The sequence below is a fragment of the Hippopotamus amphibius genome, chromosome 2, assembly GCF_030028045.1.
Source record: "Hippopotamus amphibius kiboko isolate mHipAmp2 chromosome 2, mHipAmp2.hap2, whole genome shotgun sequence".
Lineage (NCBI taxonomy): Eukaryota > Metazoa > Chordata > Mammalia > Artiodactyla > Hippopotamidae > Hippopotamus > Hippopotamus amphibius.
The window spans coordinates 110,622,111-110,647,342 of NC_080187.1; the positions used below are offsets into that span (position 1 = coordinate 110,622,111).

Genomic DNA, 25,232 nt, shown 5'->3' on the forward strand with positions numbered 1-25,232 from the left:
GGGATTGCTCTTCATTGCCGTGCGCAGGCTTCTCAGTGTGGTGGCTTCTCTTGCTGCGGAGCACAGGCTCCAGGCGCACGGGCTTCAGTCGTTGTGGTGCACGGGCTTAGCTGCTCCTCGGCATGTGGGATCTTCCAGGCCCAGGGATGGAACCCATGTCCCCTGCATTGGCAGGCAGATTCTTAACCCCTGCGCCACCAGGGAAGTCTAAAATGAATAAAGAATTTAATCAAATTTTAAGCAATATACTGAATTAGCAGAGTGAAAGAGACAAAGTCTACTCCAAGTCAATCTATCACTATAGTTTTTGTCTTCTCAAGGTTGTCTTACAAATGAAATCGCACCACACTTAACTTCATGAGCCAGGCTACTTTCACTCAGCATAATGCCCTTGAGATCTATCCCAGTCCCGTGTGTATCAATCACGTGTTCCTTCTCACTGCTGAGGAGAATTCTATGGTATAGTTGTACCACAATCCGTTTATCCATTCACTTATTGAAGGACATTTGGGTTGTTTCTAGTTTGGGGCTGTTACAGGTAATGCTTGTGCAAGTTTTGGTGTGAAAAGAACTGTTTATTTTTCTAGGATGAAAAACCAGGAGTGAGGCTGCAACCAGGAGTGCGAAGTGTATGTTTAACTGTATGAGAAACTGTCAAACCCTTTTTCACAGCAGCTGGATCATTCTGTAACCCCAACAATGTCTGAGGGTTCTGGTTGCTCTGTATCCCCATCAGCACTTAGTGGTGTCAGTATTTTTTATTTCAATCATTCTGATAGGTATATAGTAGTTCCTTCTCATTCTTTTTTCTCTTTCTTGGGAAACTTTGGGGATCCATTGACCATCAAAAAAACCTCTTTCACTTATTACATACCTGGAAGAAAAAGAATGGAAGGAGGGGACTGAGGGAGAAAAATCCAAACAACCAAAACAGCAATAAAAATTTCAGACATCATCACAAGGAGGGGTTTGGTACCAGATGTTATAAAATTAAAATAAAAATAAAAATAAGAGCCACACAAAGCCAACAGTACACACAAAGCCAACAGGACATTCAGATGTTGGAGATATATATATATAACCTCTGGCAACCCCTCTGTTATGGGGATATCTGGGAAACTTGAACAGGGACCTCACAACAGCAAGATGGCCTTTGAATGACCTAAGCAAGCCCTTCACTCTCACCCCCACCAGTGCCTTCCCTTGAATTGGAAGATGTTATGCTTGATAACCATGCTTTCTTGTCTCTGTTTCACATCAGCAAGTAGGCTTTGGAACTAAAAATCTGTCCCACTCTGAATCTAAATATACACCAATTTATTGCATGTGCATGTGTGTGTGAGCGCATGTGTACACACACACACACACACCCCCCCCACCCCCACACTTGCTCTGACAACGTATTGGGCATTAGAACAAACTGAGACAATAACTCGAAACTATCCAGAAACACTGACAGCTATTATTGCAATGGGCTAGATGTACCCCACTCCACACTTGAGGGGACCCAGGCTCTCTACTCATACAAAAGGAAGAGGTACACCATAGAGCAGGCCAAACCAGAAACCAGGGCACGTCATTCCTGTGTGAAGCCACATTCTCCCTGAAAGGGGGCTTGCTGGTGTCTCACAGAGCTCACACAGGGAGAGGGGAGGACCCACTGGACCTGGGCCATCCCTGGCCTGGCTTACTGACAGAAGGGCTGTGCTGATGCCCCCTGGGGTTGCCTGGAAGGCCCCTGCCCTCCATCCACCACTGAGAATACAATCAACCAAAGGCTTGGGAAACATATCAAGTTTGCTCACTTGCAAGCTATCGTCTAAGAAATAATCGGCAATACGTTTTACACTTATTCCTAAACAATACCAAGTGCTATAACTATTTGGTCTGCAAATTTGCAGACTATAAACTGAGAAGTTGATGGCAATGGGGTAGAGAAGTATAACTAAAAATCACAACAGTTCCAAGTAATGGTAAGACCGTCCAATTTACACCTTTAAGGAAATACCTGGAGCCATATAACAGGAAGCGATGGTCACAGCAACTCAGAAAGTAAGTACACTAATCAGACAAGAATGCATTATCTCCCAGGAAATAACAAATTGAGTCCCTGAAGCCTTTGGAAACTCAGGAGCAGGTTCTTTGGTAGCAAGAGCTGAGCACAAACACACTCCTTTAAACAAGCAAGCTGGTCTATGGCTGTACCACCATGAACACATCCGATCTCGTCTAAACAAGGAAGCTGTCTTAACAGCTGTCCAATGAAGTAAGCCCTTCATCCATCAAGGGAGAAATGAAATTATCAGAGGAGATAAACTGAGCCAGAGACAGCACACAGATTACAGACAGATACTATACAGAGTGAAGGAATATTGTCTCACCACCTTGCTCATAAACTCAGGGTTAGCAATTGTGGTCCAACTAGATCTGCTATGTCCAGGCCACTCCTGCAGGTGTATGAGTTTCAGGTATACAACACAGTGATTCAAAATGTTATAGATTATATCCCATTTATAGTTATTGTAAAATATTGACTATATTCACTGTGCTGTGTGATATATCCCTGTAGCATATTTATTTTATATGTAGTAGTTTGTACCTCTTGAGCCCCTACTCTTACCTTGCCCCCTCTTCCCTCTCACCGCTGGCAACCATTAGTTTGTTCTCTATATCTGTGAGCTGGTTTCTTTTTGTTATATTTCCTATTTTGTTTTATTTTTTGATACCACATATAAGTGATATCATATAGTATTTGTCTTTCTCTGTCTGACTTATTTTACTAAACATAATACCTTCCAGGTCCATCCATGTTGCTGCAAATGGCAAAATTTCATTCTTTTTTTATGGCTGAGTAGTAGTCCATTGTGTATATATATATCACACCTTCTTTATCCATTCTTCTGTTGATGGACAGTTAGGTTGCTTCCATATCGTTGCTGTTGTAAGTAATGTTGTTAAGAACATTGGGGTTTATGTATCTTTTCAAATTAGTGTTTTCTTTTCTTCAAATATATACCCAGGAGTGGAATTGCTGGATCATATGGTAGTTCGATTTTTAGTTTTTTTGAGGAAATTCTATACTATTTTCCACAATGGCTGCACCAATTTACACTCACACCAACAGTGTACAAGGGCTCCCTTTTTTCCACATTCTCACCAATATTAGTTGTTTGTGGGTTTTTTGGGTGGTAGCCATTCTGGCAGGTGTGAAGTGACATCTCATTGTGGTCTTGATTTGCATTTCTCTGATAATTAGTGATGTTGAGCATCTTTTCCTGTGCCTGTTGACCATCTGTATGTCTTCTTTGGAGAAATGTCTATTCAGGTCTTCTGCCCATTTTTTAATTGTTTTTTTTTTTTAATTTTTTAATTTTTTTGATATTGAGTTGTAAGAGCTGTTAATATATTTTGGATAATAATCCCTTATCAGTCATATCATTTGTGAATGATTTTCTCCCATTCAGTAGGTTATCTTTTCATTTTATCAAAGGTTCCTTTGTTGTGCAAAAGCTCTTAAGTTTAATTAGGTCCCATTTATTCATTTTTGTTTTTGTTTCCTTTGCCTTAGGAGACAGAACCAAAAAAATATTGCTATAATTTAAAAAATATATTGCTACAATTTATGTCAAAGAGTGTTTCCTTCATTTTATGGCTTCATGTCTTACATGTAGGTCTTTAACAAATTTCGAGTTTATTTTTGTTCATGGTGTGAGAAAATATTCTAATTTTGTTCTTTTGCATGTAGCTGTCTGGTTTTCTCAGCACCACTTATTAAAGAGACTGTCTTTTCTCCATTGTATATTCTTATCTCTTTGACCATAAGTGTGTGGGTTTATTTCTGAGCTCTCTATTCTGTTTCATTGATCTATATATCTGTTTCTGTGCCAGTACCATGCTGTTTTGATTATTGAAGCTTCGTAGTATAGTCTGAAGTCAGAGAGCATGATACCTCCAACTTTGTTCTTTTTTCTTAAGATTGCTTTGGCAAATTGGGGTCTTTTGTGTCTCCATATAAATTTTAGGATTATTTGTTCTAGTTCTGTGAAAAATGACATTGGTAAATTGATAGGGATTTCACAAAATCTGTAGATTGCCTTGGGGAGTGTGGTCACTTTAATAATATTAATTCTTCCAATTCATGAACATGGTATATCTTTCCATCTGTTTGTGTCATCTTCAATCTCTTTCATCGGGGTCTTACAGTTTTTACAGTACTGGTATTTTATCTCCTTAGATTAATTCCTAGGCATTTTATTCTTTTGTAAATGGGATTGTTTCCTTAATTTCTCTTTCTGATAGTCAATTGTTAGTGTATAGAAATGCAACAGATTTCTGTATATTAATTTTGTATCCAACTTCACTGAATTCACTGATAAGCTCTTGTAGTTTTTTTGTGACACCTTTAGGGTTTCCTATGTATAGTATCATGTCATCTGCAAAGAGTGACAGTTTGAGTTCTTCCTTTCCAATTTTGATTTCTTTTATTTCTTTTTCTTGTCTGATTGTTGTGGCTAGGACTTGTCTGATTGTTGTGGATAAAAGTGGTGAGAGTGGGCATCCTTGTCTTGTTCCTAATCTTAGAGGAAATGCTTTCAGCTTTTCCCCATTTTAGTATGATGTTAGCTGTGGGTTTGTCATACATGGCCTTTGTTATATTGAAGTATGTTCCCTCTATGCCCACTTTCTGAAGAGTTTTTATCATAAATGGATGTTGAATTTTCTCAAAAGTTTTTTCTTCCTTTACTGAGATGATCATATGATTTTTAATCTTCAGGGTGTTTATGTAGGGTATCACATTGATTGACTTGCAGATATGAGTCATCATTGCATCCCTGAAATAAATCCCAGTTGATCATGGTGCATGATCCTTTTAATATATAGTTGGATTCTGTTTGCTAAAATTTTGTTGAGGATTCTGGCAACTATGTTCATCAGTGATATTGGCCTGAAATTTTCTTTTTCTTTTTAATATTTATTTATTTATTTATTTATTTATTTATTTATTTATTTATTTATGCCAGGTCTTAATTGTGACAGACGGGTTCCTTAGTTGCAGCTTGAGGGCTCCTTAGTTGTGGCACTCAAACTCTTAATTGCAGCATGCATGTGGAATCTAGTTCCCTGACCAAGGATTGAACCCAGACCCCCTGCACTGGGAGCATGGAGTCTTAACCACTGCGCTACCAGGGAAGTCCCTGGTATTTTCTTTTTTATGTGATATTTTTGTCTGATTTTGGTATTGGTGATGCCAGCTTCATAGAATGAACTCAGAGTGCTCCCTCCTCTGCAATTTTTTGGAATAGTATGAGGATAGGTCTTAACTCTTCTCTAAATTCACCTGTAAAGCTATCTGATTTTGGACTTCTGTTTGCTAGGAGTTTGTTTTTATTTTTGTTTTTGTTTTTTTTTAATTGCTGATATAATTTCATTACTGATAATTGGTCTGTTCATATTTTCTATTTCTTCTTGGTTCATCTTTGGAGATTGTACATGTCTAGGAATTTGTCCATTTTACTGACATATAGTTGTTTGCAATAATCTCTTATGATCCTTCATATTTCTGTAGTGTTGGTTGTAACTTCTCCTTTTTCATTTCTGATTTTACTGATTTGGGTCATCTCTCTTTTTTTCTTGATGAGCCTGGCTAAAGGTTTATCAATTTTCTTTATCTTTTGAAAGAATCAGCTCAATTTCATTGATCTTTTCTATATTTTTAGCCTCTATTTTATGTATTTCTGCTCTGATCATTATATTTTTTTCCTTCTATTAACTTTGGCTTTTGTTTGTTCTTTTTTTTAGTTCATTTAGGTGTAAGGTTAGGTTGTTTGAGACTTTTCTTGTTTCCTGAGGTAAGTTTGTATCGCTATAAACTTCCCTCTTAGAACTGCTTTTGCTGCATTCAACAGATTCTGGATCATTGTGCTTTTGTCTCCAGGTATTTTTTTTGTTTCTTATTTGATTTCTTCAGTGACCCATTGGTTGTTTAGTAGCATATTGTTTAGTGTCCACATATTTGTGTTTTTATATATAGCAATCTTTATATATATATGTGATTATTTTAAGTTGCTAATCTCTTAATTTCAAACACATTTGAACAATCCTGCATTAGTAAGTACTCTTCTCCCCTCATGATTACTGTCTTTGACATCATATTTTATATCTATTTGTTTTGTGTACCCTTAACTGCTAATATGGATATAGATGATTTTACTACTTTTATCTTTTAACCTTCCTACTAACTTTGTGTGTGGTTGATTTATTACCATTATTGTATATATGCCTTTACAGATGAGCTTTTTCCTTTCCTAATTTTCATGTTTTTAGTTGTGGCCTTTTCTTTTTTGCTTAGAGAAGTCCCTTTAACATTTTCTGTAAAGCTGATTTGGTGGTGCTGAACTCTTTTAGCTTCTGCTTGTCTCTGTAAAACTTTTGCTCTCTTCATCAAATCTTATTGAGAGCTTTGCTGCATAGAGTAGTCTTTGTTGTAGGTTTTCCCCTTTCAAAGTTTTAAATATATCATGCCACTGCCTTCTGACTGCCCGAGTTTCTGCTGAAAAGTCAGCTGATAGCCTTATGGGAGTTCCTTAGTTTATAACTTGTTGCTGTCCATTGCTGCTTTTTATATTCTCTTTTTATCTTTAATTTTTTCCATTTTCATTACAATGTGTCTTGGTATGCACCTCTTTGGGTTGATCCTGTTTGAGGCTCTCTGTGCTTCCTGAACTTAGATGTCTGTTCCCTTTCCCAGATTAGGGAAGTTTTCAGCTACTGTGTCTTCAAATATGTTCTGTGCACATTTCTCTTTTCTCCTTCTTGGACCCCTGTGATGCAAATGTTAGTACACTTGATGTTGTCCTAGTGATCTCTAAAACTGTCCTCATTTCTTTTTATTCTCTGCACCTCTTACCTGTCTCCTTGTGGTTCCTTCTTTATACCTTTAGTTGCAGAAGATTTTTCTGGTAGGTGACAGTCTTTTTCATAGCTAGCTGTTCTGTAAATCATTGTAATTTTGGTGTGCCTGTGAGTGGAGGTAAGCTCTAGTCTGCCATCTTGGAAGTACTCCTAATTTTTGAGATCTTGAACTGACTTTAAGCTGTCTGACTAATATTAAATTAAGTTAATGAATAACATTGTCACCCAAATCTTTGGTCATTAAAATGTGCAGATACAGATGGATTACAAAAGTGATTGACCACTCTATAATGCATATATGCTTTTGCAAAACTCCAATAGATGGTAAATTTATGTGAGATATATTACCTTTTATACTGCATTCATAAGGATAATTTACTTGAAAAAGTTGAAGTTAAGATTTAAAATTTTTCTCTAACTATGTATATGTATTTGTGTGTATTTAAACAAAAATGCATATAAAATGTTTTAAACTGAAAAAGCTTATGAATAATAAAGAGGAGAGCAAATAGTTCAGATAAAAGTTATTTCGATGTTTGAATATACAGTCTATTCTTTAAAGAAAGAGGAAACAATTTTTTTTTTGTCTTCTGTGGAGGACACAAACCCACAGCTAACTCTTATCTCCCAAAAAGTCAACCTTCCAAGAAAGTGCTCTCTATTGGTAACTTTACATTAAATTTCTTGAATCACTTTAAAGAAAAATCTCTTTTCTAAAAAGTTAAATTTACTTACTACTATGCTTAATTTAAACATTGCTTTTCTGGCATAATAATTTCCTGTCTTTAAAAAAATGACATATTCATATCCTAATGTGATTAAATGTTTAACAACTCTCTTCTGATATTTCCTTTCCCTAATCTAAGTCCACAGTTGAAACAAAACTGGCAGATCCAAAAAGAGAAGTCTGATTAATTATGTGGTGATAAAATGTTGTCAATGTTTCAGTACTTGTTTACTTTTCAAATTGAACAGAACATACTTGGATTCATGTATAATGACTGAGGCAAAACTGTTCAAAAATTGATGCTTTTGGGACTTCCCTGGTGATGCAGTGGATAAGACTCCGAGCTCCCAATACAGGGGACCCGGGTATAATCCCTGGTAAGGGAAATGGATCCCACATGCATGCTGCAACTAAGAGTTTGGATGCCACAACTAAGGAGCCCGCCTGCTCCAAATAAGACTGGGCACAACCAAATAAATACATAAATTTTTTTTAAAAATTGATGCTTTTATTTAGATACAAAGCCCTTGTAATTTGGTGGCAACTATAATACATACTTCATGAAAGAAATCAAAGGCCCTGGACATTTGTCAATATCCTCATTGACTGTAAATTTCTTCTCTCTGGATCATTATTGGCTAGGTATACCCAAATACGGGATTCCATTCTCCTCCATTGTAATTAAATACCATCAACTAATAAGAGCTATTCAGTATTATTATTCACAGGTGGTTTCATAAACTATAGATCAGAAAATGAGTTTTCTAGAAGTGGCAAAAAAAAAAAAAAACCCTCAATTAAAAATGATTCGCGGTACTGAACAGACTTTCCAAGAGGAAAAATTAGGATTTTGAGGACTATTTCTATCTAGAAAGAGATGACATGTGTCTTATGCTTTTTTTTTTTTAAGTTTCCTTGCTAATTCTTATGTTCAGCTAGGGCTGAGAACTATTGACGTAAGAGATGAATTGCCCATCAGTTTTGCAAATGCACCCAATACTGACAGTAGAAAACCATTCTTAATAATAATAATGATTAAGTGGTTTTCTGATCTGCTTGGAGCTCTTGAATGTGGGGCCTGCCTGCACCTAGGTGCTGGTGCCTGTGCTCTGCTTGCAAACATAACGTCAAGATGGTTAGTTGTTGCACTTTTTAGCAACAAAATTTTAGCAGAACTTTTTGAGCAATTTGATTTTATTATGAAAGATCACATTATTAAATTACTTTCAGAGGAATATATTGACCATAGAATTTAGGTTGTCAGACATACTTACAGGTACAAAATCTATGATATTAAAACTAAAAAATTAAGTTAAATTAATTTTTTAGCTTAAACATACCTTAAAATGGGAAGTGTGCCCATGCTTGCCTGCTTGAAACGGTGGTTTTCAGTTTATTTAAATGAGATTCAGAGAAGTCCTTTAACTTGAAATATTGTCATTTAATTCATGGACCCCGTTGAAGAATGAAGTGTTTAAAATACGTGACTAAAGAAATGATGATTTAATTATTTATTCTATAAGGATTAGTACAGCAGTAATAGAGTAATACTGCTCTACAATTCTAATTGAAAAGTCAAATGCTGAATCTTGAGATACTTCTAAAATTAATTAGTAATTTGGGGGTTGGGGGTTGGTCCTAGTTCTAAATAACTTAATGGAAAGCCATAGACTTTATTTTTATTTGTTCAACGAGAAGAACAAATATTATCTAGAATCTAATTTGGGGCTTCCCTGGTGGCACAGTGGTTAAGAATCTTCCTGCCAAAGAAGGGGACATGGGTTTGAGCCCTGGTCCGGGAAGATCCCACATGCCGTGGAGCAACTAAGCCCCAGTGCCGCAACTACTGAGCCTGTGCTCTAGAGCCTGCGAGCTATAACTATTGAGCCCACATGCCACAACCACTGAAGTCTGTGCGCCTAGAGCCCATGCTGTGCAACAAGAGAAGCCAACTGCAATGAGAAACCCTCGTACCATAACGAAGAGTAGCCCCAACTCACTGCAACTAGAGAAAGCCTGGGTGCAGCAAGGAAGACCCAATGCAGCCAATAAATTAATTAATTAATTAACCAATTTAAAAAAAGAATCTAATTTGTCTTAGGCATTGTAGTGAACCATGGCCAATAAAATGTACAAGGGGCTGTTCTCCTGGATCTTACAATGTAACGGTAATTGAATGTTGATCCTGGGAGTTTACATAAAGTCCACAGACAGTCTTCAAAATATGAGAATTCAATCCTGGCCTAGGGACTTGAAAAAGAATAACACTCAGCCCCAACTATCAAAATTTGACATGTGGCTCTGGATTACATTTTCCCTAATTAAACTTCTGCACCAGTAGCATACCCTCAGTGGTGTGCTTGTTAAAAACACATGTTCTTACTCTCATATTTACTATGAAACAAAGTCAGCTTTCTCCTTGGAGCTGAAAATGCCTTTTGACTCCAAAGGCAAGATGATTCCATGGCATTTGCTGGGTCCTGGTAGATTGACTGTCACAGAACTAACACCAGTCACAAGGGTTTCCAGACTCTCCTCCCCCTCCCTTAGAATTTACACCCCAAAACACTTATCCCTTGAAGGGGACATCGCGATTGTCTCAAAAAATAATTTGTGTGATATATATATAATATTCTTGGGCTTTTCCCATCTCTTTCTCTTTCAATGTGATTAATTTATTATTTCCAGCAAAACTTTGATGTTGTCTCCCTTTTCTGCTGAATGACAACCACTACTGTTTTCTTTAAAAAAGTCAGAGCCTCCACCGTGGTGGGTACTGTGCGGCAGCCTCTCGAGTGTAGCCTTTCACAAATGTAACACATGACAAACTTGTGAGGAAACACAGAAAGTCCCACACTGTTGCTGATGATCAGGGATTGAAAGTCAAGAGGTCTTTCTTCCATGTATCCCAAGACCCAATTTAATTTGACTAGGTTTTCTACATTGGACATACATACCAAGTGACCTCTGATGAGCTAACAGATATAGTTTTTCTCCAGGACACATCTAGAGCAGTGGTGCTGATTAAAATAAAGTCTGTCTTGTTTTCTGAATTATTGGTAAATTCAGTTGCTTAAAATAAACTAAGCATCCCAGGCAACACACTGCCCTTGGTGTGGTGGTTAGACAAAGGAACTTTCATTGAGTGGTGGAGCTGCATATAAATGCAGCACACTAGCTTTTGTGGTCTTGGTCCAGAATGGAAATATTCTCATCCTGCACTACAGGTTGGCAAACCTTAAATAGTTTATGATTTGAAAATGTTTTGTGGTCTGCAGGAAAGAAACTTAGTTTTGAAAATGGAAATGCTGTATATATGGAATCTAAAAAAAATGGTACTGATGAACCCAGTGGCAGGGTAAGAATAAAGATGCAGATGTAGAGAATGGACTTGAGGACATGGTGGGGGAGGGGGCAGGGCGGGGCACAAAGGGGAAGCTGAGACAAAATGAGAGAGTAACACTGACATATATACACTACCAAATGTAAAATAGATAGCTAGTGGGAAGCTGTTGCATAACACAGGGAGATCAACTCAATGACTGGTGATGACTTAGAAGGGTGGGATAGGGTGGGTGGGAAAGAGTCACAGGAGGGAGGGGAAATGGGGATATATGTAAAAATACAGCTGATTCACTTTGTTGTATAGCAAAAAGTGGCAAACAGTGTAAAGTAATTACACTCCAATAAAAAGTTTAAAAAAAAAAGAAAATGAAAATGCTGTAAATATATGCTTCTGTGTTTTGATTAAATCTCTAAGCCAATAGTCTCCAATTTCGTGGAATGTAAATCGATACATTCACTACAGAAAACAGTATGGAGGTTCCTTAAAAAATTAAAAATAGAACTACCATAGGATCCAGCAATCCCACTATTCTGCATATACCCAGAGCAAACCATAATTCAAAAAGACACATGCACCCCAATGTTCACAGCAGCACTATTTACAGTAGCCAGGACATGGAAGCAACCTAAATGTCCATTAATAGATGAATGGATAAAGAAGATGTGATATAGGACTTACTAGGTGGCACAGTGGTTAAGAATCTGCCTGCCAATGCAGGTGACATGGGTTTGATCCCTGTCCCAGGAAGATACCACAACTTAGTGCCCGTGAGCCACAACTATTGAGCCCCTGTGCCACAACTACTGAAGCCCATGCAGCTAGAACCTGTGCTCAATAACAAGAGAAGCCACCGCAATGAGGAGCCCGTGCACCACAATGAAGAATAGTCACCACTAGCTGCAGCTAGAGGAAGCCTGTGTGCAGCAACAAAGACCCAACACAGGCAATTAATTAATTAATTAATTAATTAAAAAAAGAGGATGTGGTACCTATATATACAATGGAATATTACTCAGCCATAAAAAAGGAACTAACATGGGTCATTTGTAGAGACATGGATAGACCTAGAGAGTGTCATACAGAGTGCAGTAAGTCAGAAAGAGAAAAATAATGCATATATGTGGAATCTAGAAAAATGGTAAAGATGATCTTATTTGCAAAGCAGAAATAGAGACACAGACAGAGAGAACAAATTTATGGATACCAAGGAGGAAAGGGAGGGGTGCCAGGAACTGGGAGATTGGGATTGACACGTATACACTTATTGATACTATGTATAAAGTAGACAACTGATGAGCACATACTGTACAGCACAGGGAACTTTGCTTAATGCACTGTGGTGACCTAAATGGGAAGGAAATCCAAAAAGAGGAGATGTATGTGTATGTATAGCTGATTCATTTTTCTGTACAATAAAAAGTAGCACAACACTGTAAAGCAACTATAGGCCAATAAAAAAGCTATACACCAATATAAAATAAAAAGTTTAAAATCAATCAATCAATCAACCACAACTACCATTAGGAATAGGATAAAAAAATTTAAACGTAATTTTTTGTATGTGAATACATGTATATGCCTACGTGTACATATGTATATGCATGCATATAAACATACAAATAAAAGCTATAGGAAGAGGTAAAAATGTAAGCAGAGGTCCTAATATTTTCTTTCCTACCCCAATGTATATTCTCCTAGACATCATAGTTCAAGGCTAAAGTTATTGTATTTTAAGAGTAATAATAATAACAGCTAATGTTTATAGAATTGTTATAATATGCTCTTTTATAATATGCTCTAAGTGCTTTACATATATTGTCTCATTTAATCTTCAAACAGCTGTAGAAGGCAAATAATATTATTTCTCCCATTTTACATATGAAAGTCCATTTCTCAAGGACACACTGCTAATGAGTCATCACTGAGACTGAAATGTACTTAGTTTGAGCCCAGAGACCATGCTTTTAATCACCATGCTGCTACTTGCAAAAGCGACCTTTGTTTCTGCAGTCTTTTTAATTTCACTTCATTTTTTTCTGCCTTTACATCTAAAAATTACCAAATAATAATTAATACAATTTTTTAAAATCCTAAGGGTAGAGTGTATACAAGAGGAACAGGAAAAGTCTCCCTTCCCTCCTAACTCTATTTTCTAAGAGTCTTGCTAAAAGATCTTAGGTGTTGTGATATGAAATATAGGAAGCTTTTTTTTCTTACAAGTACAGTTGAGTTATTTTTGCCTCTTCTTTGGAGTTCTGTTTCTGGTAATGGCAGAGCAGCTCATATTGGACCAAATCTCTTGCAGATAACAACTGTAACCTCTGAACAAAAACAATCAAATAACAACAACAACTACAAAAACAACCCACAGAAAACAACTAACTGAAGGCACTGGAGAGGTAAGAACAGAAAGAAATTGGAGTGGAGTGGACACTTGGAAGAAAGGTACAGTACTGAGTTATTCTCCCACTTTTATGGATTTCTGCCTGAGGGCAAGCCTCAGTTTCTATGGTGGATAAAAATCAGAAAGCTGCTCATGTATTGGCTGAATCAGAGAAAGTTGGGGGTAACCACAGAAGCTAAAAGTTAAGAGGAGAAATCTCAGAAAGGAGAAACTTACAGAGCTGATGCCCTGAATTATCTGTGCAAGCACTGCCCAAATCTCTGGCTTGCCTCTGAATGGTGCGTGAGGTTGGCAGACTCCAAACAACACAGCTAAGGCTGAAAGAACTAACAGGAGATCTCAGCTACTGCCCACTGCTGGAGAGGCAGAGTCTGTGTTCATGTTAATCGCCTGCTAAAACAGAATAATCAATGCTATTCAGAGCAACAATAGAATCCAGAGTCTCTATATCACCACAATGTCCAGAATATAATCCAGAATTATTAGATATATGAAGAAACGGAGAAACATGACCCATACTAAAAGCAGAGCTTCTCAGACCTTTTGGTCTGAAGACCTATTCGCACTTTTTTAAATTATTGAGGAACCAACAGGGTTTTATTATGTATATTATATCTCTTGATATTACCTTATTAAAAATTGAAGTTGATTTTACAAAATTTATTAGTTATTTTAAAATAGCAGTAGTAAATCCAATACATGTCAATATAAGTAACATATTTTCATGAAAAATGACTATGTTTTCCAAAATAAAAGCAATTAATGAGGAGTGGCATTGTTTATATTTTTTCAAATCTCTTTGATGTCTGACTTGATAGAAAAATAGCAAAATTCTCATATTTGCTTCTACATCCAATCTATTGCAATATTTTGGTTTGGTTTACATTATGAAAATAATCTGGCCTCACATAGTTGAACAGATAGAAATATTTTAATAGCCTTCACAGATAATTGTGGATATTCTTTAATACTATACTAAAATTTGACAAATGATAGTTTCTTAAAGGTTTGTTGCAATGTGGAATCTGAAACTATATCATAGTTTATCAAATGTCATATTCTATTATATTAAAATTCATTGTTATATATTGTATCTTTACTAGATCTTTAATCCACGCATGATTTTACAGCATTAACTTTGGTAATTTATAAAATACTGGTTCATTAAATTATGCAGATATTTCAAATGTTGACTCATTTCATTATTCAATATTAAAAATCACAGTCATTAATATCATTATTGATCTCACTAAGCAAGTCTTTAAATATCAGGAAACTCATGCTCATGATGGTAGATACAAGTTTTTTAAAATTCCAATTTTCACTTGAAATTTAAAGTTTATTGTGAGCAACAAATATTGTCAATTTCTTTGAAGAGACAAACTGTCATTCATATTTTAGAAAATGTCTGCCAAATACTGAATTCTGAATAACCAGTGTGTCTACTCATTGTCCTTTCAATTAAAAATGGTGTTTCATGAAAGAATCAGCAAGTTCTGCTCACAACTCAACCAACCACACAAGTACTTTTTCTATCTGCTTCATTATATAGCGAGTGATTTATACATGGTTCACTTCTTATTACATAGAATATTAAAAAGATATGTAAAAGGTTGAGATTTGAAGAAAGTAATAGTTTGTCTGGCTTCATCAAAGCAGTTCTCAAATAACTAGTCACTAGCACAGCTTGGTGCCACTGCCTTGATTCATTCTAACACATCAGGAGTTTTACTGACAACTGCTTTTGTACCGTCATTGCAAATGTCAACATAGGAAAATAGTTTTGACCTTTCAGACCCCCAGAAAGCATCTTGGGAACCTCAGGAGTCTACAAACCACATTTTGAGAACTGCTTTACAAGAGAGAATATAGACAATAAAGATTGACCTCAAATCACCCAGATGTTTTAATTAGCAGGCAAGGAGTTTAAAGCAGCTATTATAAGAATGCTCAAAATTTTAAATGAATGACCAAACAAGAAATCTCAGCAATAGAAACTACTCAAAAGAACCAAATGGAAAATTATGAAACCAAAAAATACAGTTCTGAAATTTGAAAAATTCACTGGATGGGCTTAATAGCAGATTGGAAAGGAAAGAAGAAAGAGTCAGTAATTGGAAGATAAATCCATAGAAAATATCAAATATAAAACATAGAGAAAAAAAGGTTTAAAGATGAGAACAGAGACACAAGACTTTAGAACTAGGAGAAAACATCAAAATGTTTAACAAGCTTGTAACTAGAATCCAAGAAAAAGAGAAAGAATGAGGCAGAGAAAAGTATATAAATAAAAAAATGGCCCAACATTTAACAAGTATTGTGTGTTTGTTATGGGTGTAATATGTATACGTCAGCATAAAATGTAGTATGTATACTACATCATAAAAGATGAGTGAAGGTGTAAAGAGACCTATATAGTTGCAATTTTTTTTACATTTTATTTGAAACAGTACAATATTAATTCTAAATAGACTGTATTAATTCTAAATAGAAGATAAGAATGTATATTGTAATCCATAGGTCAACCATTCAGAGGGAAAAACAGGTACCGTTAAAAAGCCAGTAGGGAAATTAAAATGAAATTCTAAGAAATTCAATTAGCCAAAAGAAGGCAGGAAAGCAAGACCAGAGGAATGAAATCAGATGCAACAAACAGAAAACAAGTAGCAGAATGTTAGGCCTAAATCAAACCATATCAATAATTACAATAAATATAAATGGAGCAAACATTCTACTTGATGTCAGAGATTGTTACAGTAGATTTTAAAAAGCAAAACTCAACTATTTGCTGTCTATAAGAGACACACGTGAAGTATCTATCTTTTGTTTATAACATTTGAAGGTATAATTTACCTTCTTACATGGCAGGAAAATAATAACCCCCTAAAGATCCCTTGTGCTGCAGTGATTAATCCTGACAAACAGTAGAACTGGCTACAGTTAAAAATTAAGGCTAAAGTGTGCTTTGCTTGTGGCATTTGTCCACTGCCGTTTGAGTGCTCTTCCAATCCCCACCCCAACCAAAAGTCCACTTCCTGTGTCTTGCCTTCTGACTTAAATCAGACTATGCTCTGTGCTTCTGCTGGGTGTAGCTTTGTTCCATTCCAGTCTCTTCAAGTCCAGGTATCTGTGAATTACATAATTTGATAAAATAATTCAAGCTAATGTGTTATTCACTAACAATATATTATTGTTCCATGGCATGGCTATAACAAGGGCAGCCAGAGCCTTAATCATAATAACTAATATTTATTGAGTATTTAAGGAAGGACCGCACTCAATGCTAAGCACCTCATGGGTGTCGTTCCATTTAGTCCTCCCCAAGAACTTTATGAGGCAGATGTTGTAATTGTTAACATTTCCCAAACAGAAAAATTAAGGTGTGTACAAGAGGGTCCTCCCTGCCACACACACACACAGAGTTATGTGTGTGTGTGTGTGTGTATATAATTAAAGTGTGTGTTAAAGTATTAAAAACAGGATTTAAAGTCAATGTATCCAATTCTAATATCCAGTCCCTTAAATCTAAGGACTAGTTCTGGCATAATGACAGGCATGAGAGAAGAGACATGAGGGCAAAGTAGACTTTTTGTCCTTCAAATCTATTTAAGTAGCCCCCAACCCCTATCTACATATTGACCATGTAACCAGCATCTTTGTGCAGGAAGTAAAAAGGCACTTTGAATGCCTGTGATGCAGGTCCCTTATGTAAGTTATCGCATTCATTCTTTACCACCTGGAAAGGTGGGCTCTTCTTATCCCCATATTGCAGATGAGAAAATATCAATGTTTCAAAAGTTGTAAAATAAAGTATACTGATCCTTGGTTTCAGTCATGAGAATGACAGATTAAAAAAAGCAAAACACATATGTCAGTTATGAGTTCATTAATACAAACCTCTGCTTTGATCACTTCTTACAACAAGCTTTTATTCAGATATGGTTAGTATAATGAAAATAACAAGAACAAATGTGATTCAAAAACACTTGAGAAGTAAAATCTGTTTTGTTGCTTTTTAAAATTTTTTGGACTTCTGAATAGTCACTAATCAAAAAAATAGACGAACCACACTGTCATCCGTTGTTTTTCTCTGAAGCTGTTGAAAGCAATAATGACCAGGGCTTACCTAATACCTATTCTTTGAAAAGTCTTAATCTATCAGTGCCTCCGCTATCAGTGCCACCTGCCTAAATATAACAGAGTTATTAATGAGAATAACTAGGTGTCCTGGGAGAAAGAAGAGAATATGAATAGAGAGGTAGGAAATTATGACAAAATCCCTTGGGCTGATTTGCACAGGACCCTGCAGCTTACTAGTGTTTTGACTTTTGACAAATTGGTTTACAAGCCAGAGTCCTCCTCTGAGAGTGTCAGTGTCTTCCTCTTGCACTTGCTCTGAGAATGAGAGCTGTTGGCACTGTTTGAGAAGAAAAACTTGCCCCCTATCCTCTTACTTCAGAGTCTGGGGGCCTGCAAATTAAACTGGCAAAAGACAGATCAATAGGAGAAAAAAGGTTTATTTCTATGTGCATGCATACAGGAACTAACAAAAGAAGTAGCTAGCTCCCTAAATGGTTAAAGTTAGAGGCTTTAGACCTCTCTTAGAAGGGGAAAGGGAGGGGACTTCTATGAGAAGAACAAAAAGGTTTTATTGGAAAAGACAGATGGGTCTTAATGCGAACAAACCGAAGATAAGAACGTTTGTGACAATGGTTGTTTAAACAGGTGTCAGTGGTCTTTTTCTTCTTTGTGGCTGTGAAGCTTCCCAAAGAAGGGATTTATGGTAGGTTTATCTTGGTCTCTCTCCTGGGAATAGACCCACCTCCAAGAGGGGATTTATGACAACCTCATTTCTCAGCAGCTCCTGCCTAGTCAGATAAAGGAAGCTCTGAGAAAGCTTGTTTCTGCATCTGTTGAATCTCAAATATCTTCATCTTAAAATAGGGAGGCTTGTGTGGAGCTGGGTTAAGGGAATGTAAGTCAGCAGAGCTGGTTACAGGGAACTGAGGGAGAAGAGTCTCTGATATAGACTCTATTATGCCTCCCAAAATTCATATGTTGAAGACCTAACCTCTAATGAAACTGTGTTTGGATATATGGCCTTTGAAGAGGTAATGACGATTAATAACATCATAAAAGTGGGGCCCTAATTCAGTAGGACTGGTGTCCTTAGAAGAAGAGGCAGAGACATCAAGGAAGCATACACACAGAGGAGAAGCTGTATAAGGATATAGCTAGAAAATGATCATCTGTACGCCAAAGAGTGAGGCCTCAGGAGAGACCAAATCAGCTGACACCTTGATCTTGGACTTCCAGCCCAGTTTGTGGTATTTGCTGTGGCAACTCAAGCTGACTAATAAACCCTTTTTAGACTCCTTTACTGATGTAGAGGACAGAATAACATTCCTACCTCCTTGAAAAGTGTATAAGGAACAAGGCACAAGAACCCCAAGACCTGAAGAGGAGGGGCAAAATCACAGCTTTTCAGTTATACTCTGACAGAGCAGAAACTCTTTTTACCTGGCTGAGAGGTGAGAGAGAGACACTATAGCTTTGAAGGCTAAGAGAGGTAGAGAGCAATGGGCTTGGCCTTCAAAGCTTAGAATTTTATGGCCAGCTGTCATCCTAGACATGCTCATAGCCAAGCAGAGATTTAGGGCCTAGTGGGGAAGATTTCCCTGGGTCTTTCTGCAGGGAACTTGATGCAGGAAGGGAACTTCAAAGGATCTGAGGGGCAGGGGGAGGCAAATGGGTAGCTTAGAGGAGAAGGCTGGCTGAGAGGCATGGAGAACTTCCAGAAGCGTCAAGGACCAATTAACCAGGGCAGGCTTCCAAGGGCAGAACAGACTCACTGGCTTTGAATTAGGGTCCAGGTGGAGTGTGACATCTACCTTTTATTATTTTTTAAAATAATTTTAAAAATTTAGTAATAGTTTTAGACTTATGGAAAAATTGAGAACATAGTACAGAGAGTTCCCATACACTCCACCCCCAGTTCTTCCTATTATTAACTTCCTACATTATCATCCTACAATTATACTACATTGGTTTGTTACAATCAATGAACCTATTGTACATTGACATGTTATTGTTAACTAAATTGTGTACTTTATTTGGATTCCCTAAGTTTTTACCTAATGTTCATTTTCCGTTGCAGGATCTAGCCAGGATCCCGCATCACATTTAGTCGTCAGGTCTCCTTAGGGTCCTCTTGGCTGTGACAGTTTCTGAGACTTATTTTTAATGATCTTGACAGTTTTAAGATGTATTGGCTAGGTATTTTGTAGAATGTCCCTCAATTGGGATTTGTCTGATATATTTTTTTTATCATGATTAGAATGCGGTTATGAGTTTTGGGAGGAAGACCACGGAGGGAAGATACCATTCTCATCACATCATATCAAGAATACTTACTTTCAACATGGCTTATTGCTGTTGATGGTAACCTTTGATCATTTGGCTGTGGTGGTGTTTGTCAGGTTTCTCCACTGCCGTACTTCTTCTCTGGGGACAATGTCCTCCTTGAGAGAGGTTCACTAAAAACCTCCAAGACTCTGGAGATTAAAAAGAGACCCAGAGAAATTCAGGGACAGTTGTTTCAATTTTTATTTTGGGACTAAGCATGAGTAAAACTTTGCATCCTTCTTGAAATGTACTGTGTCCATTCTTTGTACCTTAAAATACAAGTGTTTAAGATGCCTATTTAATGCTCAGAGCTTTACAGAAAATTACACAGACAGCTATCTTACCTTCAGCATAATCACATGTATATATTTCTATCATTTTCTGATCACCGTCAAGGTGCATGCATAGTTTCCCATAGTTTTATATCATAGAACACGTAGATTACAGTTGTCCCCACGTGTCACTGTATATGTAGATCCGCATAGATTTAACATGGCTGTAATTGTATCCACAATTTCATACACTTATCTTTTGTATTATCCTTCCATTCTGAACATATAATTAGCAATTGCTCCTAGATAGCTTATGTGGAAGGATGATCTTTGGTTTGTAGTTCCAGCTCTTTCTTGTGAAACCTATCATACTTTAGGGCTGAGAATCTTTATCTTAGGATTCGTGAAAGTTTTGGTTTCAAAGTGAAAAATCAGGGACTTCCCTGGTGGTCCAGTGGTTGGGACTCTGCTCTCCCAGTGCAGGGGGCCTAGGTTCCATCCCTGGTCAGGGAACTAGATCTCACATGCATGCTGCAACTAATGATCCCGCATGCTGCAACCAGGACCTGGTGCAGCCAAATAGGTAAATAAAAATATTTTTTTTTTAAAAAAGCAAAAAATCAAAAGACTCTGTAGCAGATTGTGCTCCTGAATATCTGTAATACCTCTTGTATATAGTAATAGAATTGTAGTTGGGTACATGGCTGCCTCGCACAAGGTTATATTTTTAGGCCCCCTTTGCTGCAGAGCCTGTGCAGTTGCAGGATGTGAGTAGAAGGAACAGGTGCCTTGATAGAACTGGGTGCTCCCTTCATCTCCCTTCATCTGTCTTGCTGGTGGCAGGGAGCAGCCACTTTAGAGCCAGAGGTGAAGTCCCATGCCGAAGATGGCAGAGCTATCTTACCATGTCTGGACTGTTAACATTCTCTCTTAATCAAGCCATCATTTTCAGGGGTGTTTCTGATACAGTGGCCCAGCCTTTACTCTGGTATACCACTTTCTTGCTGACTGTTTCAGGTGAGATAGTTTTAAAATATCCCCCCACTTTGAAAAAGCCCAGAGTTTTGCTTTATTCCTCACATAGTGTTTGCTAAGCTTGTAGTTGGTAGCATGTTGGTAAGTGTTTCATTTTACTGGTGGCACCTATGACCAGGAGGTTCTGTGCACAGAGCTATGTTCTAGGAGGAATGGCTCCTGCCGTTGAAGACTGGCTGTATTCCAGGAGCTCAGTGTGGGTCATCCTGTATTGCACATGTTTAATATTACATAGAAGTTAAGTATTAGAAAAATGTCAGGATGTGGCAGAAAAAAAAGACTGTTTGCTGAGAGCTAGCTGGAGGCAAGGTCCCAAATCCTGTAACCAATGGTAGTAATTGTACTAGTAATAGAATACCACAAACACCAGCCCTATCTTCCTCTCCCAACTGATACACATCTTGCACTGAAAAGTAGAAGGAACCAAAGGAAATGAAATTTTATTGGACACCTGAACATTTATTGAGAGGTTGTGCAAAAGAGTGATTAAGAACGTAGGGACTGAGGTTAAGTAGAGCAGGTTTCAAATTCCAGCTTCATGACTTATTAGCTGTAGAGTTTGGTAAGTAACTTAATCTCAGTGTCCTCATCTGCAAAATGGAGATAATAATACCAACTCTGAAGTTTTCTGGACATTAAATAACATATCTAAAGTCTGGAATGGACTAAAAAGGAAGCTGAGAAATGGTCTTTAACATTATCAATTCTGTTCCCATTTCCTGATGTCAAGTGCTTTACATACTTATCCTGTCAACTCTATAAAATGGGCATAACCTATTAAAAAAAATTTGAGTAAATTTGAAGATCTAATTGGCTTTATAAAATGATTCATAAATTGGGCAGCATCTCATTTGGCAAACAAAGAGCTACTCGGAGAGGTTACACAACAAAGAAGGCTTTTATAGCAATGAGGGTGGGACAAGGAAAAGAAGTTATCAGCAAAGAAAAAATAAAATTTAATTGCAGGAAAGTAAAAGTTCAGGTGATGCTGGCTCCTCATTGGCTGAGCTATGGTGTTTTCCATTGGCTGGACTCATTGCTGGGCAAGAAGAAAGTTTTCCTTCCCCCTCTGGGGTAGGAAAGTAGTTGTACTTCCTGTTTGGGAGTGCAAGTTACTTCCTGGGGTAAGTAACTGACCAGCTTCCTCTTGGGGCAGTTGTCCTCTTCCTGTTTGGGGTAATGGACAATGTATGGTAGGTGGCGAGAGCTCCCTCTATAAGCCTTCCAGACTCTAATTTTAGTTGAGGTTTCCTTTTATTAATTTTCACACATACTTATGTTATCAACCCTATAAAATGGGCATAATCCTTCCCATTCTATAGATGAAGAAGCTGAAGTTAAAGAATTTGTGAGGTGAAATAGATATCATACTAGCTACTTTGCAAATGAAGAAGTGGAAGTATGGAGTATTTAAATAACTCATGATGTCTCAAAGCAAAGCAATTGTGGAGATAGGATCCAAAGGCATGTCTGTCTGACCTGATATTTGGAAATTCTCTACTAATTGTCACCCCTGACAGGTTGTCATGGTCATGGTGATATTTGTTATTTGCACTAACTTTTAAGAATAAATTTTCTTCACAGAGGACTACATTCAATAAGGACCAGAGTCACAACTCTTAGGGAAGAAGCAAGTGTTCCTAAGTGATGTTTTCTCAACTGGTTCTGTTCTCATCAAAACCATAGGCCATCCTTCTTACTCCAGTTTCTTATAACACAATCTATGATTAGCCTTCTGCAGTTGTCCTAATCAACTACAAGTATATTCAGAGGTTATATTATTTCAAGTAGCACTGTGTCATGTGTCAGGTTTGGCTGAGCCTCTGTGTTAAGATGATGGTGCCTTATGAGGACTGGACTTCGGGAAGGGCTGTGCCACCTGCTTGAGTTGGTGGGCTGAGGACCCTTGCTTTATTTATTTATTTTATTGGCTGTGTTGGGTCTTTTTTGCTGTGCGTGGGCTTTCTTCTAGTTGCGGTGAGTGGGGGCTGCTCTTTGTTGTGGTGCACAGGCTCCTCATTGCCGTGGCTTCTCTTGTTGCGTAGCAGGGGCTGTAGGCCTGTGGGCTTCAGCAGTTGCGGCACATGTGCTCAGTAGTTGTGGCTCACGGGCTCTAAAGCGCAGGCTCAATAGTTGTGGGGCACAGGCCTAGCTGCTCTGAGGCATGTGGGATCCTCCTGGAGCAGGGACCGAACCCACATCCCCTGCATTGACTGGCGGATTCCTAACCACTGCGCCTCCTAGGAAGCCCTGAGGACCCTTGTTTTTATTGGTTGCTCTCACGCCCTTCCTGAACTCCGTATGGTAAGCATCACGTATGTTTATAGGCACATCTAACCGATAACCCTTGGCCCTTATATACATGCGTAAACCAGAGTCCCATGCAGACCCGCTACCCTGTCAGCCAAACTTGAGACCAAACATCTTTGCAGCTAACTCATGACCCCAGGGCATGGCCCAGGGAGTGCAGGGATGCGACTCACGCCGGGGAGTTCTTACAGAACATGTTCCCCCTGAAATATTCCACAGCCTTGGAGAATTGCTTTCCCCCTGCCTTTGCTGGACAAGCCATGACGCCTCGTGTCAGGCAAGGGAGGCCTGAGCAAGTGGCACCCTGGAACGCTCCATCCTCGGTGTTGGGCCAAGCCAGGAGTCGGGGGCGGAGCCTGGCGCGAGAGGGAGGCCCTGGGGGCGTGGCAGGGCGGGGCGAGCCGGGGGCGGGGCATGGGCGTGCCCTGCGGCGTGCGCGGGGCTGGCAGGCGCGCGGCGGGGGCGGGGCTGCAGGCGCAGGCCCACGCCGTAAACAGACAACATGGCGGCGGCGGTGGCAGCGGCGCCTGGGGCCTTGGGCACCTTGCAGGCCGGCCGCGCTCGCTTGGTGGCCGCTTGCTGTGCGCGGCTCGGCCCCAGGTGGAGTCTGCCCGGCTCCTGGAGGAGCCCGCGGGTCGACCCGGCGATCTGGGTCCGGGGCTGGACTCCCGCGGCCGGGGGGGCGGCCTGGCGGAGGGGCTACAGCTCGGAGGTGAAGACGGAGGATGAGTTGCGGGTGCGGTATCTGGAGGAGGAGAACCGAGGTGAGGGGCGTGACGCGGGCGGCCGCCGGGCCTGGGAAGGGGTCGCAAGGTCGAGTGTCCGGGCTGACGTCAGTGTCCGCCGAGAAGCCTGTGGGCCCGTCCCCTCCCCCTCCCCCACCCAAGCATTGCAGCTATTTAGTGCTCCCCATGCCTAAAGGTGTGCCACGGTGCAGCTCACCTGTAAAAGTGGCCCTACTCGGCGCCGAGGACAGAGGTGCAGCTTCCGTCCTCATCTCTAGACGAGCCAAGGTCAATAAACCCGGTATGTGATATTTGCTTCCAGATTTTGTTCTTGCTCTGTAATTGCTTTCTGTCAACTCAGCTTTCAGGGGGAGAGTTTTAGAAGCTGCAGTGAGAATGCACTTTATTATTCTGAGTCTTGTTCAATTTAAAGCTGTGCTTCCGGGACAGTTTTTCCCCTTGTCCGTTTTATTTTCGAAAGTTAGTTTTGTGGACTATTTCAGTTCTGTTAGACAGTCTGGAGCGTTTTCTTGGTCTTCCAGTTCTCTTGCTAAGCCCTGGGGGACACAATTGTGGATGAGATTGATCTTGCCCTTGAGCCACCTCCTTGGAGGAGACAGATGCGTTAGCAATACAGTACAGTGGGAGGAAGGGTTGTGATAAGTGGGAGCGTGCCAGGATTGCTATTAAAGCTCAGTTCCTTTCAGTTGCCTTGTTGAAGCTAAATAGATCATGAAAGGTGGAAATAGCAGATTGCCAGAAGAGTAGTCATTGAATTTTGACACGTGGTTGTTGAGCACCCGGTAATCTGTTAAGCAGAAGTGCAAAACGAGTTAAGTCAGGATTGCTATCTTTAAGCAGCTCCCAGTATAGCGGGGGAAGATAGTGGTGATTAAAAGGTTATGTTAACTTTAAAGTCTTGGTGAGAGCGAAGGGCCGTAATACCCCCAAGGGGCATATGATCAGTTATATTTCGGCGAGATTGGAAGACTCCAGAAGGAAATTCTGAGGGTTAAGTTTGGGTTCTGCCAGATGAAAAGAGGTCCAAGGCATTCCTTGCAATGGAATTTGACATTAGTGAGGGTTCCTAGGCAAA

At 38.9% G+C, this 25,232-nt stretch overlaps 1 protein-coding gene and 1 long non-coding RNA gene across 7 annotated transcripts in view; one reads left to right on the forward strand and one right to left on the reverse strand.

Moving 5' to 3' along the window:
- Positions 1-153: 153 nt before the first annotated feature.
- LOC130844765 (uncharacterized) lies at positions 154-24,402 on the reverse strand. Its single transcript, XR_009051234.1, has 3 exons — positions 24,354-24,402; positions 19,804-19,943; positions 154-207 (listed from the first exon to the last, which is right to left on the reverse strand). It is a non-coding gene; the product is annotated as an uncharacterized LOC130844765 (long non-coding RNA).
- Positions 23,901-25,232, forward strand: part of AUH (AU RNA binding methylglutaconyl-CoA hydratase) — a 180,208-nt gene continuing 178,876 nt past the window's right edge. For 3 of the 6 annotated variants that reach the window (XR_009051233.1, XM_057720902.1, XM_057720903.1), the window contains exons 1-2: positions 23,901-24,175; positions 24,333-24,437. Coding sequence is in view for 5 of the 6 variants with exons in the window: in XM_057720902.1 (XP_057576885.1) it covers positions 23,914-24,175; positions 24,333-24,437 (367 nt within the window). In the remaining variant the exon portion in view is untranslated. The remainder of the gene's footprint in view (positions 24,176-24,332; positions 24,438-25,232) is intronic. The other 3 variants (XM_057720904.1, XM_057720905.1, XM_057720906.1) reach the window with 1 other exon arrangement.